The 20,719-nt window shown below is 35.4% G+C and overlaps 1 protein-coding gene across 1 annotated transcript in view; it reads right to left on the bottom strand.

The window, feature by feature from the left end:
- Window positions 1-5,837: 5,837 nt before the first annotated feature.
- The window catches only part of LOC118193985 (uncharacterized), a 71,097-nt gene continuing 56,215 nt past the window's right edge, over window positions 5,838-20,719 (bottom strand). Inside the window, exons 6-7 of the mRNA XM_085818843.1 lie at window positions 17,271-17,448; window positions 5,838-7,132 (exon numbers count right to left, since the gene is read on the bottom strand). Coding sequence (XP_085674969.1) covers window positions 6,557-7,132; window positions 17,271-17,448 — 754 coding nt within the window. The 3' untranslated portion in view covers window positions 5,838-6,556. The remainder of the gene's footprint in view (window positions 7,133-17,270; window positions 17,449-20,719) is intronic.

Genomic DNA, 20,719 nt, shown 5'->3' with positions numbered 1-20,719 from the left:
GCGAATACATGAAGGCTAACATTAGATTTTTCACTACTACCAAAATATTTTCTTGGAAGAGAAAAATCCTCCAACACCTGTAATTCAGCTTGCCAGCGACTCCAGTCCTTAACTATTTCTAATGGAAGGGTATCATCCCAGTCCACACCTAATGTCCAAATTTTTTGTAACAGAATTTTCATTTTCATCACAAAGGGTTGAAATACACCAATTGGATCGTAAACTTTGGCCACCATTTGGAGAATAGTCCTTTTTGTGGCCTCAGCACTGTCATGGGATAAATTTCCTAAAAATTCGCAATTCAACTTGATCTTATCTGCTTCAGAGTTCCAGATCATGCCCAAAAATTTTGACTCTTTAGCTGGTTCTATGTTATAACCTTTTCCAATCCACCAGGAATTAAGTTCCTCGGAATTTGACCTTAATTTTCTCAAATTCATCTCAGCGTCTTTAAAAATCTTAACCGCGTCTGAGGATAATCGGCATGCATCTTCAATAGTGTCTGCACCGTAGTATAAATCGTCTACATATAACGAGGAATCTAACATATCATAACTTTCTGGATTTGTGCTTTTATATTTTTTAATGTGGAATTTTATCGTCATCGCTAAAATTGCTGGACTACAGCAAAGTCCGAATGGAAGACGTTTAAACCTTAAAACTTTATATTTTTCCTCACTATTCCCGAACCAAAGAAATTTTAAATATTCCCTATCCTTTTCTAAGATTCCTATCATTAAAAAGGCCTTAGCTAAATCTCCGCTGAAAGCAATTTCATATTTCCGAAATTTCAAAATTATGTCCAAAACCACGGGGATCAAACTAGGTCTAATGTCTAAAAAATCATTTAAGGACTTTACACCTTTAGTTCTAGAAGAGCTCGCGTCGTAAACAATCCTACACCTTGTGGTTTCCTTAGGTTTTATTATTTCCTTGTGCGTCATAAAATACGATGCCTCCGTTATTTCCTGTGAACACTTCTCAACTATACCCTCCTTCATTTGCTCTTCAATTACAGATTTATACTGCTGATAAATCTCAGGATTTCTAATAAGTCTATTTTTAAGACTTTCAAATCGTCTTAATGCTACTCCGAAATTATTTTCTAATTGCCCTGCTTCCGATTTCCATAATAAACTGACATAGTATCTATTACCTTCTACCCGTATTTCCTTTTCAAAGCTCTGAATTATTTCTCTCACCTCGTTAGAAACCGCTGAGTCATCGGTAAGGCCCATCAAATCTAAAGTCCATAACGATCTCAATGAATCAGTTACGCAAGAAGAAAGGTTTACTATTGCCGTGTTTTGAGATACTATTTCGCTCTCTTTATCTTGAAGGCCAACTGGGACCCATCCAAACATAGTAGAAATCGCATAAATTTCCTTTCCTAATTGAATCTTTTCCCCCCTTACCATTTTCCACACCTATTAGAATTCCAACGCTTCTTTTACATAAACAAGCGATTCGCAATCCGCACTCATACATCATTTTTAGTGTTTGTTTTGACGGCGTGGTCATATGCGCAGCCGTTATGGCGTCAGTGACGAGACAGCTGATTTTTATTTTGTTCTTTTGCTTCGCATCCGAAACACAGAATTCGACAACCTTATATGTTTTAGGTACTGCGTATTTCATTCCGAAAGAATAAATAGACAATGTTTCTTCTCCAACAAATTTTAAGTTTAATTTAACTACACTAATATGAACAAAACTTAGTGTAGCACCACAATCGAAAATTAAATTAGTTAACTCTGACTTTCCGTCATAATGAGCTAACACTGAACAGGTTTGCAATAAAGCATTTTTATTCAATGATTTATCACAAGGAACAACAGAAAGCGTGTGTTCTTTCGGGGAGTTTTGTGTTTCATCTACTGAATTATCTCGCGAGCTTTCGTACAATTCTTTCATGTTTTGATTTGAAGCCGTTCGCGCTTTGTTACGATTTGAACTACTCGTACGTAGTGACTCATGATGCGACTTAAACCCGCATTTTAAGCAGTTAGTTTTATTTCTGCACGATTTCCAAATGTGATATTTTCGAAAACAAATAAAGCATCTATTTTCAGTACGTAACTTACACAATTTTTCTTTAATGCTTTTGTCACAAGAAAATGAGTTATGGGACTTTTCGCAGAAGATGCATGCACGGTTATCAACAGCATTGAAACTGGCAGCCGTAGGTACATTTCTGTGAATTTTTTTATAATCAGACTTAGCATGTTCGAAACGTGGAGGCAAGGTATTTCTTTTATCTCGCGTCAATAAACTCGACGCTTCACGACATTCAATTTCCCGCTTTATGAAGTCCAACAAATCTGAAACATTAATTTCTTCATTTGGGTTTTTCCTTCGATTAAATTCCAGAACGAACTCTTCTGGAATAGCTTTTAACAACACAGGTATTAATAACTGACCAAATGAACCTTTCGTAACTCCTTGCGCTCCCAAATTTCGAACTGCAATTTCGATTTCATCATATAACCTACGTAAAGCTTTAATATTATTTGAATTCCTTACTGGTTCTAAATTTAACAGTTTGTTCATGAATTGACTAATTATTATTTCTTTTTTCCCGAATCTATCCTTTAAAGATTTTATACTCTCATCGTAATTTTTTGCATTTAATTCTAATGAAGATACTACATTACTCGCGGCACCTGTAAGTAATGTTTTCAAGTATGCGAATTTTTCGATCTTACTAAGACTTTCATTTTTGTCTATAGTGCTTTCGTAACTGTTCCAAAACTCCGTAAATTTTTCAGGATCACCTGAATATTTCTCTAAAACTAGTTATGAAGTTTTACCGTAGTTTGTACATTTTGCAGTCTAACCAAGTTTTGTTCAGGATCTTTAATACTTATTTTATCTTCTTCCAACATTCGATTAATTCGTTTAATAGCTCGAGAACATTTTTCCTGATATTCCTCAGAACTAACTACATCCGCTTCTAGAGAATCTATCTCAATTACGGAATGAATTGCCTCGTCTAATTCTTTCAAATTACTTTTCCTTTCTATTAATAATTCATGCACTTCGCATAATTCATCTGTATCTTTCTTTGCTAAGCTATCCTCGACTTTCTTTAATAGTTTAGATACTACCGTTCTCAATGCGGTTCTCTTTCGTTTTAATCTATCTAGTTCTGCCATTATTTCGCGTTAATACACAAATGTACCTAAGACTGCAAATTATCAAAATTCAAATCAAACACGTTCAAATTTTAATAATAATCATGCTCTTACCTAGGGCATGGTCTGGACACATACTTCCTCGTGAAGTTCACTTTAACAAATCCAAACATTTCCGTAAGATGCACCATTGTGACGAATCTGCATTTATCCATGGCGGCCCGTAGAGCAATCACAAAACATCCGATGGTTCAGTTTTCTAATGCTATTTATTATTCGTTATATTTACATATTTACAACTGTCCTATTGTTAAGTGGACTACCTTCACAGAAATCATGTTGCCTAATCAAACGACATTTCGTTTCTACTTACATGCATTGCGCTACTGCCAAGCAGCGCCTTCTACTTCTCTCTTTACAACAACAACTTTTAAAACTGTTGAAAATTCTACAGCTATAGCCTGCAGATTAACTAAAGGCATAAAAAACTTAAACAGATCATAAGAACAACATAATCCAATCACTTTTAAAGCAAAAAATGTACAATATACCAACATACAGTGGAACCTCGAGATACGAGTTTAATTTATTCCAGCATTGAGCTCGTAAAGCAAATTTCTCGTATCTAGAAACAAACTTCCCCACTGAAAATAATGGAAATCCAGTTAATCCGTTCTGCACTTCCAAAAATATCAGAAATCAATTTTCCTAATAAATAACACTGGTAAAAAATGTAACCGTAGTTTACCTTTATGATAGCTTCCGACACCTTTTAACTGCTTCTCGTTAATCCACACCAACAACAGCTTCTCAGCATCTTCTAGAAGTTTTGGACGGTGCATGGAAGTAACGGTAACTCCTTTGGCCACATCAAGTTTCTTAATTTCTTCTTTTTCAGAACAGTGCATCTCGTCGATGTCGAATGGCCGTAAGTCTTCGCCATTTCCAACACTCTTACACCACGCTTATGTTTATCTATGATTTCTTTCTTAATTTCAACCGCCATGGCTTCCTTCTTTGTCTTTGCAGCACTATCTAAGGCAACAATCTTCTTGGGAGGCATCGTGAAATAATTATTTTCGTGAATAATATTATTCGTAAAATAGTTATTTTCACGTAAAATGTAAAAAACAATTAACTCACAAACGCACAAATTCCCAGAGCCGAATAGGATTATAGCGCCACGTATACCAGCAGCTCGTTACTCGAGTCAATGCTCGTATTTAGAGACGAATTTTTCGCTCATATTTTCCTCGTATCTCGAATTTATCGTATATAAAGGTGCTCGTATCTCGAGCTTCCACTGTATAAAAAACTCACCGAGTGCCGAGTAACAAAGTGGGTATATAGAGGGTGATTCTAAATTGTTTTTACAAATTGAGAGGGGTATTAGTACTCATCCAGATGAGCAATAATTACCATAGAGCATAGGGTCGCATTCCACTCCGAGGAGCAGAAAAGAGGAATATTAGAATTCCAAACTGAACTTACAACAGTGTTGGGAAAGTGAATGAACGAGAACAAAATTTGCGCAATCAGTTTGGTGAAAAACTCAGAAGAGTGCTCAAAACTGCGAGGTTGAGACCTTGCCAACCAAAGATGTGCATTTGAGTGCTTGCCATCAAAGTCTGAACTCGAATTAACACTCGAACGCCAAGTTTTCGGTTTTATCAGTTTTGTGCACTCTCTGAGTTTTTCACTGAACTGATTGTTCAGCGTTTGGTCTCGTTCATTCGCTCTCCCAACTGTCGTAAGTTCAAGTTGCAATTCGAATATTCCTCTTTTTTGCCTTTCGGAGAGGAATGTGATCCTATGTTAGATGGTAATTATTGCTCATCTGGATGAGTACTATCAGCCCTCGTAATTTGTAACAGCAATTTAGAATCACTATATATATATATATATATATATTAGATATTTCAAGCGAACTGGATTGGCTGACGTCATTTCTTTGAAGCTCCGCCTTTCCAGAGGCTATAAAATGACTCGCAAAAAGAATATCGGGGCTTTTTCTTAAATGTCACGATGCAGTAAACTTCATACAAAATGTTATTCTTTTTTATTTACTCCGGAGATAAGATTTTCGTAATTGCTATTTTCTCCTGAAATATAATAAATGGATCATGTTTTTTAAAACTATCGTCTGATAATTTAAGCTACGACTACATTGATGATTCTTCAACAATGTATTTATTCCTGACAAAAGCTGGTACATCACATATATATACATAGGAATTGGACAGGCGATTTTAACGAAAAAGGGATGTGCACTACATGATATTGCAGTCCCATATACAAAATTTCAACGTCTTATGGCTACTCGTTTTTGAGTTACGCGAGATACATACCTACGTACAAATGTCGAGGAAAAAAAATCTCTTGTGAATCCATCTTACAATCCTTTTTGCCAAAAACAGTCCTTTATTCTGTGCGTACGTACAGATGTTACGCAAAAACATCGTTCAAACGGATATTTTCGTTGATATATGATACCAGAAATTTTTCGCGATTTCCAGTACTTTCTTTACTTCGGACAACGAAGTAAAAACATTCAAATAAGTTGATACAGCTAAGCAAATTGTGTGGAAAATGAAATTAACATTTAGTGAAGGCATTTATTTTGCTAAACGTTCGTGAACAAGTTCATAGAAATTGTAGTATAGAACGAAACAAAAATTTCCAAATATTACATATAAACACATATATGGTAAATGAATTTATTGTAATTAAAAATCATTAAATAGAAACATCGATATACAGCACAGTTTGTTAAACATACGATAAGTATAGGAGAAACGCTGATTTTTATTTCTGAAAGTAAATTAAAACTATATGTAGAATACTCTATATTTTATTATGAACACTGAGGGAATACAAGGTTATACTCTTGTAACAATACTGTACAATTGCATTTCGTACAAAGAGTATATAAATTATAACAACACGATTATATTTATTTTGCTATACTCAGGAAAAAATAGCGAATTTTACTTGGAGCATACAATGAGTATATTCGGATGCAAAAATTTTTTAAGATATGTATTTTGATTTGTAACATTTTTCCCTGATTTTATCCCAAGCAGTGTAATTCACTGTTAATGTTAAATCTTCATTTTCAACAACACTGCTGTTTGCCTTTAAGATACCACTTGATGTTACTTTTAGCAATGCATTTTATGTCTTAGAGTTCATTATCTTTGTATTGCCTTCGCGTCAAGAAAATTTTTGCTGGGATACAAAACTATATTTTCGAATGAGACAACAAAAGTATTCTCCTTTTCAGGCTTACAATTAAAAACAGCAGCTAGTTTTCCGCAAAAATTATTATAATCCGAGCTTCCTAATTAAGAGCTCGCAAGCCATTTACATAAATTACTAAATTTCACAAAAAGCCTAAAGAATTTTTTGCTATCAGTTAATGCTTAACTAGTTTTGGGCTGAGACATAAGAAACTGCAATCGCTTTATAATATTTTCAGAACTATCCACGCCTTGATAATCCATTCGGCCTTGTTCCCATGCCTTCATGCCTTGATAATTGCCTACTTCAGCTCCGGGTAGCAAATTTTTATCAGAAATTGTTTTTTGTTGCTGTGAAAGGTCTGCCTTTTCTGTGAAACCACCTTCGGAGTCAATAACATCAGCACCTGCATCAGCCGAAGAATTCTCATCAGTACTAGGATCACGTACTTCCGGAGTACTTGTTACAGGTATTCTATCAGGCAAACGTGTAGTTCTTTCCTTGAACTTTTGGACTTCGGTTTCAGGAGGAACGTCGCTTTCTTGCTTCGGAGGCGGCGTATATTCAGCAGATTTGCGTCTCTCAGGTTCTGAAAGGGTAGGAGAAGAAGGTTTGAAAAGCTTTTTTTCAGTTAGACGCAGTCTGACAGATGGTGGCGTAAGGTAAAATTCTGCCTCGGATTCAGATGGTAAGGGGAAAAATCGCAGAAGTTCTACAGCGCAAACAGTCTTCTGGGATGACGCATATGTTTGAATATCCTGTAAAAGCAAATGAAGTATATAGCATAATTTTCCAACTTTAACTAAACAATTTTAAGAAAATAAATCTGTTTTGAAAGAGTTTCAAATAATACTCCTCATATTACATGCATTATTTTTTATAACTGAAAGTAAGCTACCTAAGGAAACAGGAATTTTAGGTTTTATTATTTTCCTTTTACCTACTGGAATGAAAGATGGCCACGATTAAGAAAATATTTAGAATATTACAATGGGATAACCAGTTAGGACAAACTCAAGTTTAATTAGAATTTTAGGTTTTATTATTTTCCTTTTACCTACTGGAATGAAAGATGGCCACGATTAAGAAAATATTTAGAATATTACAATGGGATAACCAGTTAGGACAAACTCAAGTTTAATAAAATATTCATTAAATCATAGAGTTTTGATTTCTGAAAAGGAAAAATATTTAAGGATCTCATCATAAGTAGAAAAATGACATTTAAATTGTTATATGCAGATTTCCATCCCCGAAACATCTAGACTATGCAGTGTTCAATAAACTTACACCTTTCTTTGATGAATATAAGGAAACTCGAAAATGGTTCTCCTTTGTCTGTAAAAATGGAGCGCTTCGATAATTCTATGGATCATAATTTGCGGGTAGTACCACACTATCAAAAAATAGTTCTGTCTCTGATACACTTAAATAATTCCGAAAGATGGAAGCCTAGTAAGCATTGCAAACTAAAAGAAAAAAAGAAGAAGGGTATCACGACTCTAAAATATCATACTTTGATAAATGTTACCAGGGGCAAGGAAGTGAATCAACAAGTTAGAATAGCTGCAACTACTGAAACAGATCAAAATTATTTGGCAGTATCCAGGCGAATGGATGCTAAAATTTTTAATTCACAAAATCATCCAGAGTTAGACTGAAGAAAATATTAAGTTCGTTCGCACTTTGTTCTAGTATTTCTAATTCCAGTAGAAGTGGAGGAAGGAACATTAGAAGCGGAGGAGGGGTGATGAACATTTTTAAACGGGATTTTCAACAGGCCGAATTAGTCGCATTAAAGCTACTGATGAAACCTCATGCCTTTCAAGCAGATTCCAGGATTCATCAAATGTCAATGTGCGATTTTACAGCCGCATTCCCAATCAAACCATAATAGTTCAAAGAAAACACAATAAGACAAGTGCCTGGTTCCACGAAACTGTGGTGAAATACTGAAACTATGTTGGTAAATTTTGTTATTCCGTAATTCAAACGGCATGAATGTCTCGTCACTACCGTTTTTTGCGCAGAATGGAACAACACGTCTAACAACATTGACAATGCAGCAATTCTCCGGCAGCATTTCATTGAAGATCGAATGATTAGTCGAACGTTTGTTAAAGTGGCCAATCTGCTCATCTGGTCTAACCCCATCCCAACTACTTTTAGTTGTGAGGGCAGTGGCGTAGCAAGCATAACTGGCGCCCGGGGCAAAATACCTTTTTGGCGCCCCCCCCACAGAAAACTTTCAGTATATAATGTATAAAATATATTCGTAATAAGAAAATAATGCAAATAATAATAAAATGCTGAATCTGCCATAAAATACTCAAAAATATATTAAGAATAGACACTACCTAACTACACTAGCCTTGGGTTCGGAAATGCATCTGTGTCCGCAAAAAAAATCAGACATACGATGATCTAGAACTAGTTAAAAAGCTGTTATTTATTTTACATATTTGTATAAGTGTTTTTAAAAAGTACAACTTTTAAACAATTAAAAGTTTAATATACATTATAGATAAATATATATGTGGCAACTTGCCTACTACAACTCAACTCTGCCAGTCTGGTAAGCCATAGCAACCAAAAACAAAATAATATTTATTCTATTCAATTGTTATAATTATTTAACGATCTGTCTCAAAAAATTGTATTACCATAATTGGTGACCCGTATTTATTACGAATAGCAATCTTCAATATTGCACGAATATGGAGTTTATGTGTCAAAATTCTGAGCACCAGTAAGTTATCCAGTGTGATGAGATGCAAGTAAGACATTTCACCTGTGATTTCAAGCGTTGTGCCGCATTCCGATGAGTCAACATATTTCTGTCATAATTTCAGCGGATATATGTATCGCCTGCTGCATTTGAGCCTCCAACTTCTCTGATTTCAAGGCGCGAACAGGCTGGCTGCATGGGCGTTTTCGTGGTTTTCCCCATGTGTAACGTGTATACGAGCCAGTTCCCTTAGAAAGTCCTCCACGAAGGCATCCCTCCTCTTAGGCAGATAGCCCTAGTGTGCTTTGCCATAATTAAATACACCAAACACACCAAACTCTGATTTCAAGTACCAAGAAACTGTGTCACTATATACATATTGATTATTTTTCTATACATATTATTATTGTGCATATTTGATTGATCTAAAGTGGTTGACAACGATGCTGCTTCACAATTGGGGTGAGTGGCAGTTAAGCCACCGCCTTTTTGTCCCCGAGACCCATTGTTATGGTTCATTCAATTGGATTCGCAGTTTAAATTGAGTTACATTACTGCCGACGAAACTCAATTTTATACAGCGATCGCCGCGTTAGAATCAGAGGTACTGCAAACAGCTCGTGAAATAATTTTGAATCCACCGGCGACGGACAAATACAAATCTTTAAAAAAAATTAATTTCTGTTTATGAAGAATCCGAGGCAGTTAAAATCAAGCAGCTGTTCCACGATTTACAGTTGAGTGATATAAGGCCTTCTTAGTTGCTGTCTAAAATGTCAGACTTAGTCGCCGTAACCTAACGGATAACATTCTTAAAACATTATGGATGAATAGACTCCCACCTAACATGCAAATCATTTTAGCGGCCAGTAGCGAGCCACTTAAAAATCTTCCCGAAATAGCTGATAAAATTCACGAACTGGCCATCCCTGCGCAAATAGACGCAGTGCAGGCTCCTGGTCCAGGTATTATGGCGTTAGAGGCTCAAATTGATGATTTGTCCAAACAGGTTGCTCAGTTAGTAGCCATCCAAGCTGAACCTTTTCACCGCAACCTCTCCACATCACTAGTCGAAATACACGTCATAACACACAAAGGAAACGTTATGAAAGCCCTCCTCCGGGTATTTCTTTTTTACCACCACAAATTTGGAAACAAGGCAAACAAATGGCACCCACCGTGTGACCCACCGTGCCAGCAAATGCCACCCACCGTGACCAGGGAAACGAGAAGGGCCGTTGCTCGAAGTCATGAATGACAGCGGCCGGAATTTTGCACGCCTTTCCGTCATCGAAAAGAATTCGGGCTTAAGGTTTCTTGTAGGCACCAGGGCTGATGTTTCTGTCGTTTCACCACATTTTCACGAACAAAAGCGCCTTATGAAGTTAGAGCTTTATATAGCAAATGGAACTTCTATTCAAACTTCTAGTGAACGCCTGATATCTGTTGATTTAGGATTGCGCCGCAACTTCCAATGGCAATTCATTATTGCTACTGTCCTATTATTGACGCAGACTTTTTACATAAATTTTCTTTGCTTGTTGATATTAAGAATCTCCGTTTTATATTTTCCATAACCAATTTAACTTATCCGGGAGTAATTCGCAATAGTGAAGATTTGAGCATTAAACTGATTTCGGGTAACTCCCCATGGCATCAACTTCTCAGAGAATTCCCTACAATCACTCGCACAGTTATGGGTATTTCCGAACCCAAGAACGATATTATATTGAAACTAACGGACCTCCAATTGCCGCTAAACCTAGACGCTTACCTCCGGACAAGCTTAAAGCCGCCAAAGAGGAATTTTAATATATGATGGAACAGGGAATTTGCCGCCTTTTAAAAAGTTCATGGGCCAGTCCGCTCCATCTCGTTCGGAAACGAAATGGTAAGTGGCGATTATCGCCGGTTAAATGCAGCTACAATTTCTCATCGTTACCCAATCCCGCGCATTCAAAACTGTATGCAAGTTTTAGAGGGAAAAGCTATTTTCAAAACCCTTGATTTTGAGCGGGCGTATCACCAAATGCCCGTTAACCCAGCTGATAGTCCCAGCTGTTAACCCAGCTGAAACTGCGGTTATTACGCCTTTTGGACTATTTGAGTTTCCGGTCATGATTTTCGACTTATGCAGTGCTGCTCAAACGTTCCAACGCTTCATGAATCAGGTGTTAATCGGCCTCTACTTTCGTGTACTTTATTTTGATGACGTCTTAATCGCCTCCTCTTCAGAGCAAGAACACCTATCACATTTGAGAACAGTTTTTGGACGTTTTCAAAGGTACGGTGTCAGTCTTAATCCTTCCAAATGCGTTTTTGGCCAACCAAGAGTATCCTTTCTTGGTCATGAAATTTCCGCTGATGGCGTTCGACCCCTTCCAGAGTCACCGCTTTCCGCTATATGCCCGAACCATCTACAGTGAAGAACTTAAGAAGATTTCTTGCTATGCTCAATTTTTATCGACGTTTCTTACCTCATGCAGTAACCATGCAAACACCTCTAAATTCTTTTTTGGTTGGAAGCAAGAAAAACGATAAACGTGTTATAACCTGGACCGCAGAATCTTGCGAAGCATTCCAAAAATGCAAAAATTATTTAATTTCGGCAACAAATTTGCAGTATCCTTTCGCATCTAAACCATTATCACTCTACGTTTATAAGGTATTTCTCCCGCTTTCCTAGTGTGCCTTCATGATATGGTGGTTCTGCACGCTGGGCCGGTACTCCAGAGGTCCGCGGTTCGATTCCCGGCGAAGGCGGTTGCTAATTTTTCAATCTCTCTTGCTTCCAAATATCCTAATGTCTCTACAGTGGCGCTCGAACTAAAAGGATGAGGATTCTCCACACCCAGGATTTGGCGTCGGGGTTCCCTGAAAACACCAGTCGCCCTTTAAAAAGGCTTATGTTTTATGCTTTTCAACAGGATAAAACTTCTCCTAGTCAAATGAGACACCTAGACTTCATAGGACAATTTTCAACAGCTATCCGTTATATTGAGGGTTCGCAGAATATTGTTGCAGACACCTTGTCTCGTATTGAAGAACTAGCCGTTCCTTCGCCAATAAAGTTTGCTGCCCTTGCGGGTGAATAACACCGGGATTCAGAACTACAAACCCTCTTGAAAAGCAAATCTTCCACCAATCTCAACTTGCAGCCTATGCAGCTGTCACCTGGAAAATCACTTTATTGTGATGTTCAGGATTGAAGATTTCGACCTTATGTTCCCTCCGGATTTCACCATGCCATTTTTAGTTAGTGACATCGTCTGTCACATCCTGGCATCAAGGCTTCGAAAAAAAATGATACAGCAACGTTTCGTATGGCCTAGCATGCAAAAGGACATAGCCAACTAGACACGTTCGTGCTTGGAGTGCCAAAGATCTAAAATTGTCAGACACACCACCAGCCAACTTAAAAATTTTAATTTGCTCTCATCTCCCTTCAATCACGTGCACCTCGACTTGGTCGGGCACTTATATTTATTAATAATAATATAATATATGAATACAATTAATTACTATGTATACATTTTTCTTACCTTGGATGAAGCAAATTTACTATTTACTTCATCAAAGTCGATCCTTTCAAATTTTTCTCTTTCCACACTTAAAAATGCTAGATGACTTAGGGGATCTTGTCCCATCGTTGATTGTAAATATGTGAAAATTTATTTAATAATTTTAGCACCGCTCATAATTAGCATTTGATAATGAAATAGTAAGTAGTATTTGAAGTGCGACTCTTAGGTTTGGAAAAACATTTTCTCTATAGATTTGTAGTGGAGTTTTAGGTTCCGTTTCTTTTCTACTGCGGAGTAACGTCATACAGTCATATTCACTGCTCAAAACAATTAGGGGATATTGTGGGTTCGATATGAAATAACCATATAATCGACAACCTTTTTGAACAAAAGGAAATAGAAGAGATTATAAAGGAAAATTATAACGTTTACAAAGTTGGGAATATGCAAATTTAGTCTGTGAAGTCTAAAACTATGCGTTTTAGATAAGAAGTGAGAAGCGACCTGCAGTATTCCTTTTGTAATAGGAGATTAAAAACAATTGACATGCGTTGAATGCTTCGTAGCAGTGAATATACGATGTCTCAGCAAGATGACATAGTTGAATCGGTAGCCAGGAAGGCAATCAGTCGTTTACAGGAGAGTCAAACGCAATCCATTGTAACGGAAGCGTTAGGATTTTCCTAAAATGTCATTTCCAGATTATGGAATCGGATTTTAGAAACTGGATATGTTTGAGAAATCGTTTTAAAATAAAAGCAGAACATATACGTGCATTTCGTTTAAAAAAATATTAATATATCTCTACTTTGGAGAAATAAAGTGGTCAGGAAGAACGTTTTGGTTGATGTACTGCAAACATTTTATTACACATTTTATCAGACAAATCAAGAAAATAAATAATTAATTATATATAATTAATTACAATAGTTATTAAGTTTAAATATATTTTACAGAAATCGATCAAAATAAAAACTGAAATTTTCCGGAAAATCTTGTTTGGAGACCATTTGGCGCCCCTCTACGAGCGGCGCCCGGGGCATCATGCACCCCCATGCCCCCCTCTCGCTACGCCACTGTGTGAGGGCAATTAGAAAAGCACATTGCAAGGTAAGACAAATCAATGTAGAGAATTCCGTATAGAAAATCCTTTAATTTTTGGAAGGTTAACAGAAAAACACAAGTTTTAGAAATTTCTTGTGAATTAAAAATAGGCATTGTATTGCGTAGTTCAGTGATGCCAAAATAAAGATTACTGTGGAATGTAAACATTATTCGGATTACTGCACTTAAATGCGTCCATTACATCCTTTTGACCCGAGATATTTTGAACCATTTTTTTACCCTTAAAAGTCAAAACCACACATTATATTTGGTTGATTTTGGTCCAGCAGAAGTTTGAATATCGGGCTTTAAAAATACCTTTTCTTTTAATATGACAATTTTGAATGTTTCCTTACTTTGAACTAATAAGAGAGGTAATTTCCCCTTTCCCTTACTTGCCACATTTTCAAACACACTCTATTATCTTGAATTTCTTTTACCATTGGAAATTTGTAATGTCATTAAAACGTTTTTGATTTATTGACTAAAATAGTCAAACTAGTCCTGAAGATTCCCGTTTTTCAGCAAAAGCACATTTTTCTTTTAAATCATTAAAACGCTGTTTGGGTACACTGCCATTGGAAATCGACGTGCACAATTTGTTCAAACGAACTGTTAATATAGGTAATAAAGGACAATTCTTTCCATATTTTTAAAACACAGGAAAATTATTGCAAAAATTTTACAACTTTATTCTCCTTTACCAAAATAATCTATTACATACGACTGATATTTATTTTGATCATTGTGGTAATCAACAAGTGAAATATGGTTCATTTGTTAATCATTCTTGGCTTTGAAAATCCTTTCTACATCAACTACTAACACAATACTGAACTTAGCAGCCTGCTCTTTAAAACTGCGTTGCCCACCATTAGGTAGTACCTCTAGCATCTCGATTTTTAAAGAGTTTGACTTTCAAGCGTGAGGAATGCAGTTTGGAAAGATGGTGTGAAGTTTAATAATACAAAAGGCATACCTCTAACAACTCAAATTAGTTATGTAAATAAAATTTATATAATTTTTTATCATGTACAATACATTAAATAGGATTTGCTTTCGTTTTAAAGAACTTAATCATAATACTGCATTTGCAGATATTTCGCTTATGAATAGGGATGTTTTAAATTTCCTTTTTGTAAAATGTTAAACCCTTCTTGGTTCTTCTGGAAGGGAATTGTCTGCTTGCATAACCTCGACATAACCGAATGCTCGATAGATGGCTTCATTCTTTATCTATTTCGTAATAGCAGATATACAACTTATTAGCATTTAAGAGATTCCAGCAAAGCGCTCAGTTTCACTGTTCTTTTCATCAAATATTGAACTTTTTAAAATTCAGAATTAGTTTCTAATTTTCAACGTTGTATAATAAAATGAAAGTCGAATTAATAGACGATTAGCAGTGCATAAAATCAGGCTTTTAAAATCTGGTTTATTTTGACTTTGTTTCTAAAAATGCAGTATCACAAGCAAATTTATTCTAAGTTTTAAAGTGACGGCATAAACTCCCGGATAATGAAATAAAATGCTTCATGGTCAAACAAAATTACATCATAACATACTTTAGATTTTATGTACAAAGAAATTAGTTTTAAAAATAAAATAAGCGGTTTTGTAGAAAACTATCTAAAGATCATAGAGTTCAAAGCTTTAATAATACTGTTTCATATTTACTAGCAGTTCTATACTATACTGCACTTTTCACACCATGCAAGGAATCTTCAAGGAAGTACATTACATAAATCAAAAAGATAACACAATATTATTATTATTATACCAGTTATACAATATGTCCTAAAATTTAATGACAAGAATGATTATGCAGTGTTGTTACCCCAAAAACCTATGGATCAAATTGTTGTGACTTACGAATAGGCGTAGCAGAAAGGCTATGATACAAATTTCCCCTTCTTGCCGTTTAAGGATTATGTAATAACTCGAAACCAGGGAAAGGGGATATTGGCATACTGACGAACTGAATTTGTCAGAAATTCCGAGCGTAAAAGAATAAATCTACAGACTTGAAATTTTCATCATGTTTAAAAAGTTTAATGATTATATGCAAAGTGATTATAGGAAAAGTGGAAAAGGCCTATCAGTCAACAAACAGGAAATGGAGTTTCAAATTGCATAAAGTATGTATTTAGGCCTTAACAGCGTTTCAGATGACTGAAATGTATTCCAGACGTACAGCGCAATATCGCCTTTCTCTGCAACTGAATAAAAAGACCAACATTTATAGCGAAATTCAGTCGTCGCTACACATCCCGTCAAGTTGTAAGTTGCCTCTGCAACACAAAAACGAAGATATTTCGTCAAGTTTGAGTGATTTTGAATTATGTTTGAAAAACAACTATAGGTGGAGCCGCCTCCGACACTGGATGATGTTAGCTGTAATGTGTTGTCCAATGTCTTGCTCTCCGATAACAGTCGATTCAATCTCCAATCCGTCTTCCAGACGTCAGTTCAAGCGTGAAAGGAATAAGACACATCAATAAGAAAATGTACATGATAAGGCATTTCTGTGATTAAAAATGCGCTACAGGTATCCTGTAGTTCAAGTCCCTCGAATATCTTGGTGTTAATTTTTGAACAAAAACTCAAATGGCTGATCAGCATTAAACAATTTCTAAATTTTGAGTTTGCAAAACTACATGCCACCCTCTAACTGCTGGAAATTCCGTTCTCTGACTAGATAATAAGCTACTCATCTTTAAGACTATGTTGCCTCTCATACTCTATGCTGGGAGTTGCCTACCCAGTCTAGATATATGTTGACCAAGAACACATTGATCGACTCCAAAAGAACCAAAACATAATTAAGAAGAAAACCCAAAGAAGAGACAAATTACGAGCTGCTGATAGTTCAATTAAAAATATCTAATTACATCAAGAACTGAATCTTCAATACATCCAAATATTTGTGTGAAATGGGGCAAAAAATCCTTTCGGAATACTGGGAGAATAGGAAATCAAACAATCCCAATTCTAAACTATGATTTTGAAGATGGCAGCAACAAAATATGATTCTTGGCAACTCTTAGAGATATACTGTAATAAATTCCGTATTTCTATGGTAGATGCAATTAGTTACTTATTTTGCAATATCGATTTAACGCACCGGTACTTTAGTGACAAAAATTTAGCTTAATTCTCTTCACTAAAATGAAGCAGTTCAGTAAGGGGTTTAGTACTTAGTGACCTCCTCAGCAGTTCGCTCAATACGGTTTCCTTGATGTCGCTCCTTTTTTAGTTACTATTTTAGTTTCATATTTCAATAGTTCTCCCCACTTACTGTATCTTGACAATCTCAACAATTTGAACTCACTTTCCCAAAGTTTTATAACAAATAGAATACTATATGGGAATTCGATGAATTCCAGTTATTTTAGCATATAAAAAGTGTTAAAAATGTGACACTGGCACTTTACATAACACTTTATTACCAACAGGCGAACTCGGATATTAGATCTACAGCAAATGTTTGAAAAAATTATACAAGGAACATTAATAGAATAGATACAGAATGAATATTACCTGAGAAAGAAGCCGTAAAACGCTGATGCGAAAGATATTTATCCACGCATGAACAAACTGAACATAGGTTGGATGAACAGTCGATGCAGGAGATATTTGACCAGAGTTGCTGAAAAATTTTACGTGCCATGGCTTGTAAGATCCATGGAACTGAACAATCTTGACATTGCGTCCGAATCTATATGAAAAGAAATAGGAAAATATAATTATTAATAATCAATATTCCCATTTTAATGTGATCATATAGTTTAAAATTGAGGAAAAAATACAAAGGAAGAGATAAACTGCAGTGGACATTTTGGATCACGAAAGGTACCTGGAGTTGCAAGCATTCAGCAGGAAACAAATAATTTTCATAGGTGTTTTGAGGTGGCCTCTGATAAAGAATGAGCTCTTAGGACTTTCCTAAAACATCATTTTAATATTTTCCATTCCTTAACTCTCATTAAAAAAGCCTGGCAATACAAGACCGTGGAATTTGTCTGGAGAAGTTATGACTAGATTATGTTGTAGGAAGAGATTTTGATGATTTTGATTATGGGGATTATTTTGTTATCTACGATATTGAGGTTTTAGGTAAAACCATGGGCTTGAAAATTAACAATGAAGACGTGGAAAGATTACTAGAAAGACAATAAAAATCATCTCAAGAAAGAACTGTAATATCTTAAAAAATGTGGAGGAAGTGTCTTCAGAGTAACAGAAAAGTAGGGATGAACTAACCCTTTGATCCGCGAAATTTCTGAAAATTGGGATGAGGTACGGAACTTTAGAGTGATAATATCACTCTGATAATGCAGCAGCAAGCTGCAGTAAAGCATATTTGATGACAACGCCATGTTTTACTTTAGAAACATTTTAAAACAAACAACAAATCATACTGAGCAAATTTTTGAATCAAATGGAAGTCCAGAGAGTTTCAAGAGCGAAGTGGTGATAAGAGGGGGCAGAAGATACCCCAGAAAAACCGTTACCCCATGTTTTTGTGAAAGAATTCTCAGCTAAACAATAACATCTCTTTTCCCCCTCCCATCAATTTCCACTAACGCTACTTATTCTCCTTAGTGCGGGTACGGCAAAATCGAATTTTAGGCTTTTTTTATCTCTTTAATATTGTGGTTATCTTTTCTTCTCTTAGATTTAACGATTTCCATTATTTTTGTATTATGAACTTATTTAAAATTTGCAGTACGTTGTACATAACATCCGTAGTCCTGGAATAGATTAATCATTTTACATTAATTCCTACGGAGAAAATTGGTTTGACTTACAAACATTTCGAATGACGAACGGCTTTCAGGAACGAATAAAATTCGTGAAACTTTGCTTTATAAAAACCATTAATTTTGTGATTGCCATTTCTTTCATTTATATGATTTCATAAATTTGCATAACTCAAATAATTACTTCTACGATTTTAAATACTAACTGCATATTATTTAGTTTTTGAGATAGGGCAAAGAAAATGTCATAATTTCCAAAACACTGCAGTTTCTGCAAGATTTCATTGATTAATATTCAACTTTAAACCCACTGGTTGAAATTTCCCTATGTGAGTTTTCTTTTTAAAAATTCAAACTACATTTTAATAGCTTTAAGCATCACGTGAAATATGATAAACTGAAGGTAACCTTCATCTGAAGATAACACTCTCACACTTTCAGAATATTCTTTTCTGTTTCTCTGCTAAAACAAGCATTAGTAGAATTATTATTATTAACATTGTGGGATCTTTTCAATTTACTTAATAGTTATTTTATGTTCAAGAGACTTTCCTGTCGCTTTTGCTTTCAATTCGCAATTTATTGCCAGAATGGAAATTATCTAGCCAGAGCGTATACAAATGAGGCTTAAGGGAAGGTTTTGAAAGGTGAAACTACAGCGTGTTCGACGTACCTGAAAGCCGCATTGCTATCTTGAATTTCTATCGATTAGATTTCTGTGGCGTTGAGCTTTCTTGCATTTAGGCTTGTTTAGGCCGAATTTTTAAGTCAGAGCCAGTTTGCGTGATTTTCTACTACTACAGCGTGTTCGACGTACCTGAAAGCCGCGTTGCTATCTTGAATTTCTATCGATTAGATTTCTGTGGCGTTGAGCTTTCTTGCATTTAGGCTTGTTTAGGCCGAATTTTTAAGTCAGAGCCAGTTTGCGTGTACCTGTGAAGCTCTTAGGCTAAACTTAACTTCCCTTAATTTTAAGTTAGTCATTTCCTTTTGAGTTAAGTCAAAAGAGTTGCCTTTTGTATGCATGACTTTGTGCCATCTGTGAACTTTATTTAAGTTAAAAAAGGGTTGTTTACACCCTTCTTCTGATTTTGTTATACTTTAGGAATAATTCTCTAAACAGTCTGCTAACATCGATATTAATTTATAATGACAAAGCACACGAAAGGTTATAACATTAGTTTGAACTAATAAAGTTAGATTTATTAAAGTTAGGGATAACAGAATATAATATTTTCCCAATAATATTTTAATTAATAAGCTCGATGCATAATAACCGACTTAAAAAGTATCTCTACTGAGTGACTAGATCGAATTATTTGGATCATGTGTGTTATAGTTAGCTTTTCAAAGGAAGGAATGACTTTGTGGAGAGCTTTCGGAAAAATCTGTCTCGTATTCGCGTTACAAAAGAGAAAAGTCATGAAACCTTTCATCCAGCCGGTCTGTTCCTCAAGGTCTGAAACATTAGTAACCAATGGTCTTATCCATTAGGTCATAGGTGGGCCCAAAAAATACAAGATAATACAAAATGCAATGAAAGGAAAAAAAAAATATTTATAGACTTTATGTGATCAATATGAAACAGTCTTAAAACATACAGCAAAATAAGAAATAACACCTTTTTTTTAAACATCATAGATGTAGTTTTAAATTATATACAAACATTATAAGGGTAAGTTATAATTTATTATTAAAACTAAATAAACAAAGGCACAAGACCATCTCTAATGGAAGGTATATGATCTCCATGGATTGTAATAAACATGTTACCCCCATGCACTATATATAAAATGAGATAATCCAGAAGCATTTGTAGTATTCAAAACAACTCTTGAATTATACTCCCCCCCACACACACAAGTAAAGCTATTAGACTTCGATCTCAGTTACTAGAAACCTTTTAGAACTGTTGAACAAGCGAACAAAACAACAGGGTACAAGACGTAGTGTTTCGCAGTTGCCTTCAAATCCTCGAAAAGGGGCTGTACAAAGGGGAGCTTATTCTCGCAATATTTGTCTTCACAGATTGAAAAATCTAATGTACCTGTGAGGTTTGAAGCATTATACCATCAACAGAGATCAGTTAACATAATCAAGTTGCTCACAAGGACAATTCTGCATCTCCCGTTCTACTGGGACGATTGACAACAATTAACTTGCGTTTTATATGTCTCGAAAGCGCGACTTAAGATTTATGTTAGATTTATATATAGCGTTGTTCTA

This window comes from Stegodyphus dumicola, chromosome 6 (genome assembly GCF_044657685.1).
Source record: "Stegodyphus dumicola isolate Sdum_Otavi_A_Nest chromosome 6, ASM4465768v1".
Taxonomy (NCBI): Eukaryota; Metazoa; Arthropoda; class Arachnida; order Araneae; family Eresidae; genus Stegodyphus; species Stegodyphus dumicola.
The sequence above is the reverse complement of the archived record's forward strand: the minus strand, read 5'-3'. Positions and strand labels throughout refer to the sequence as shown.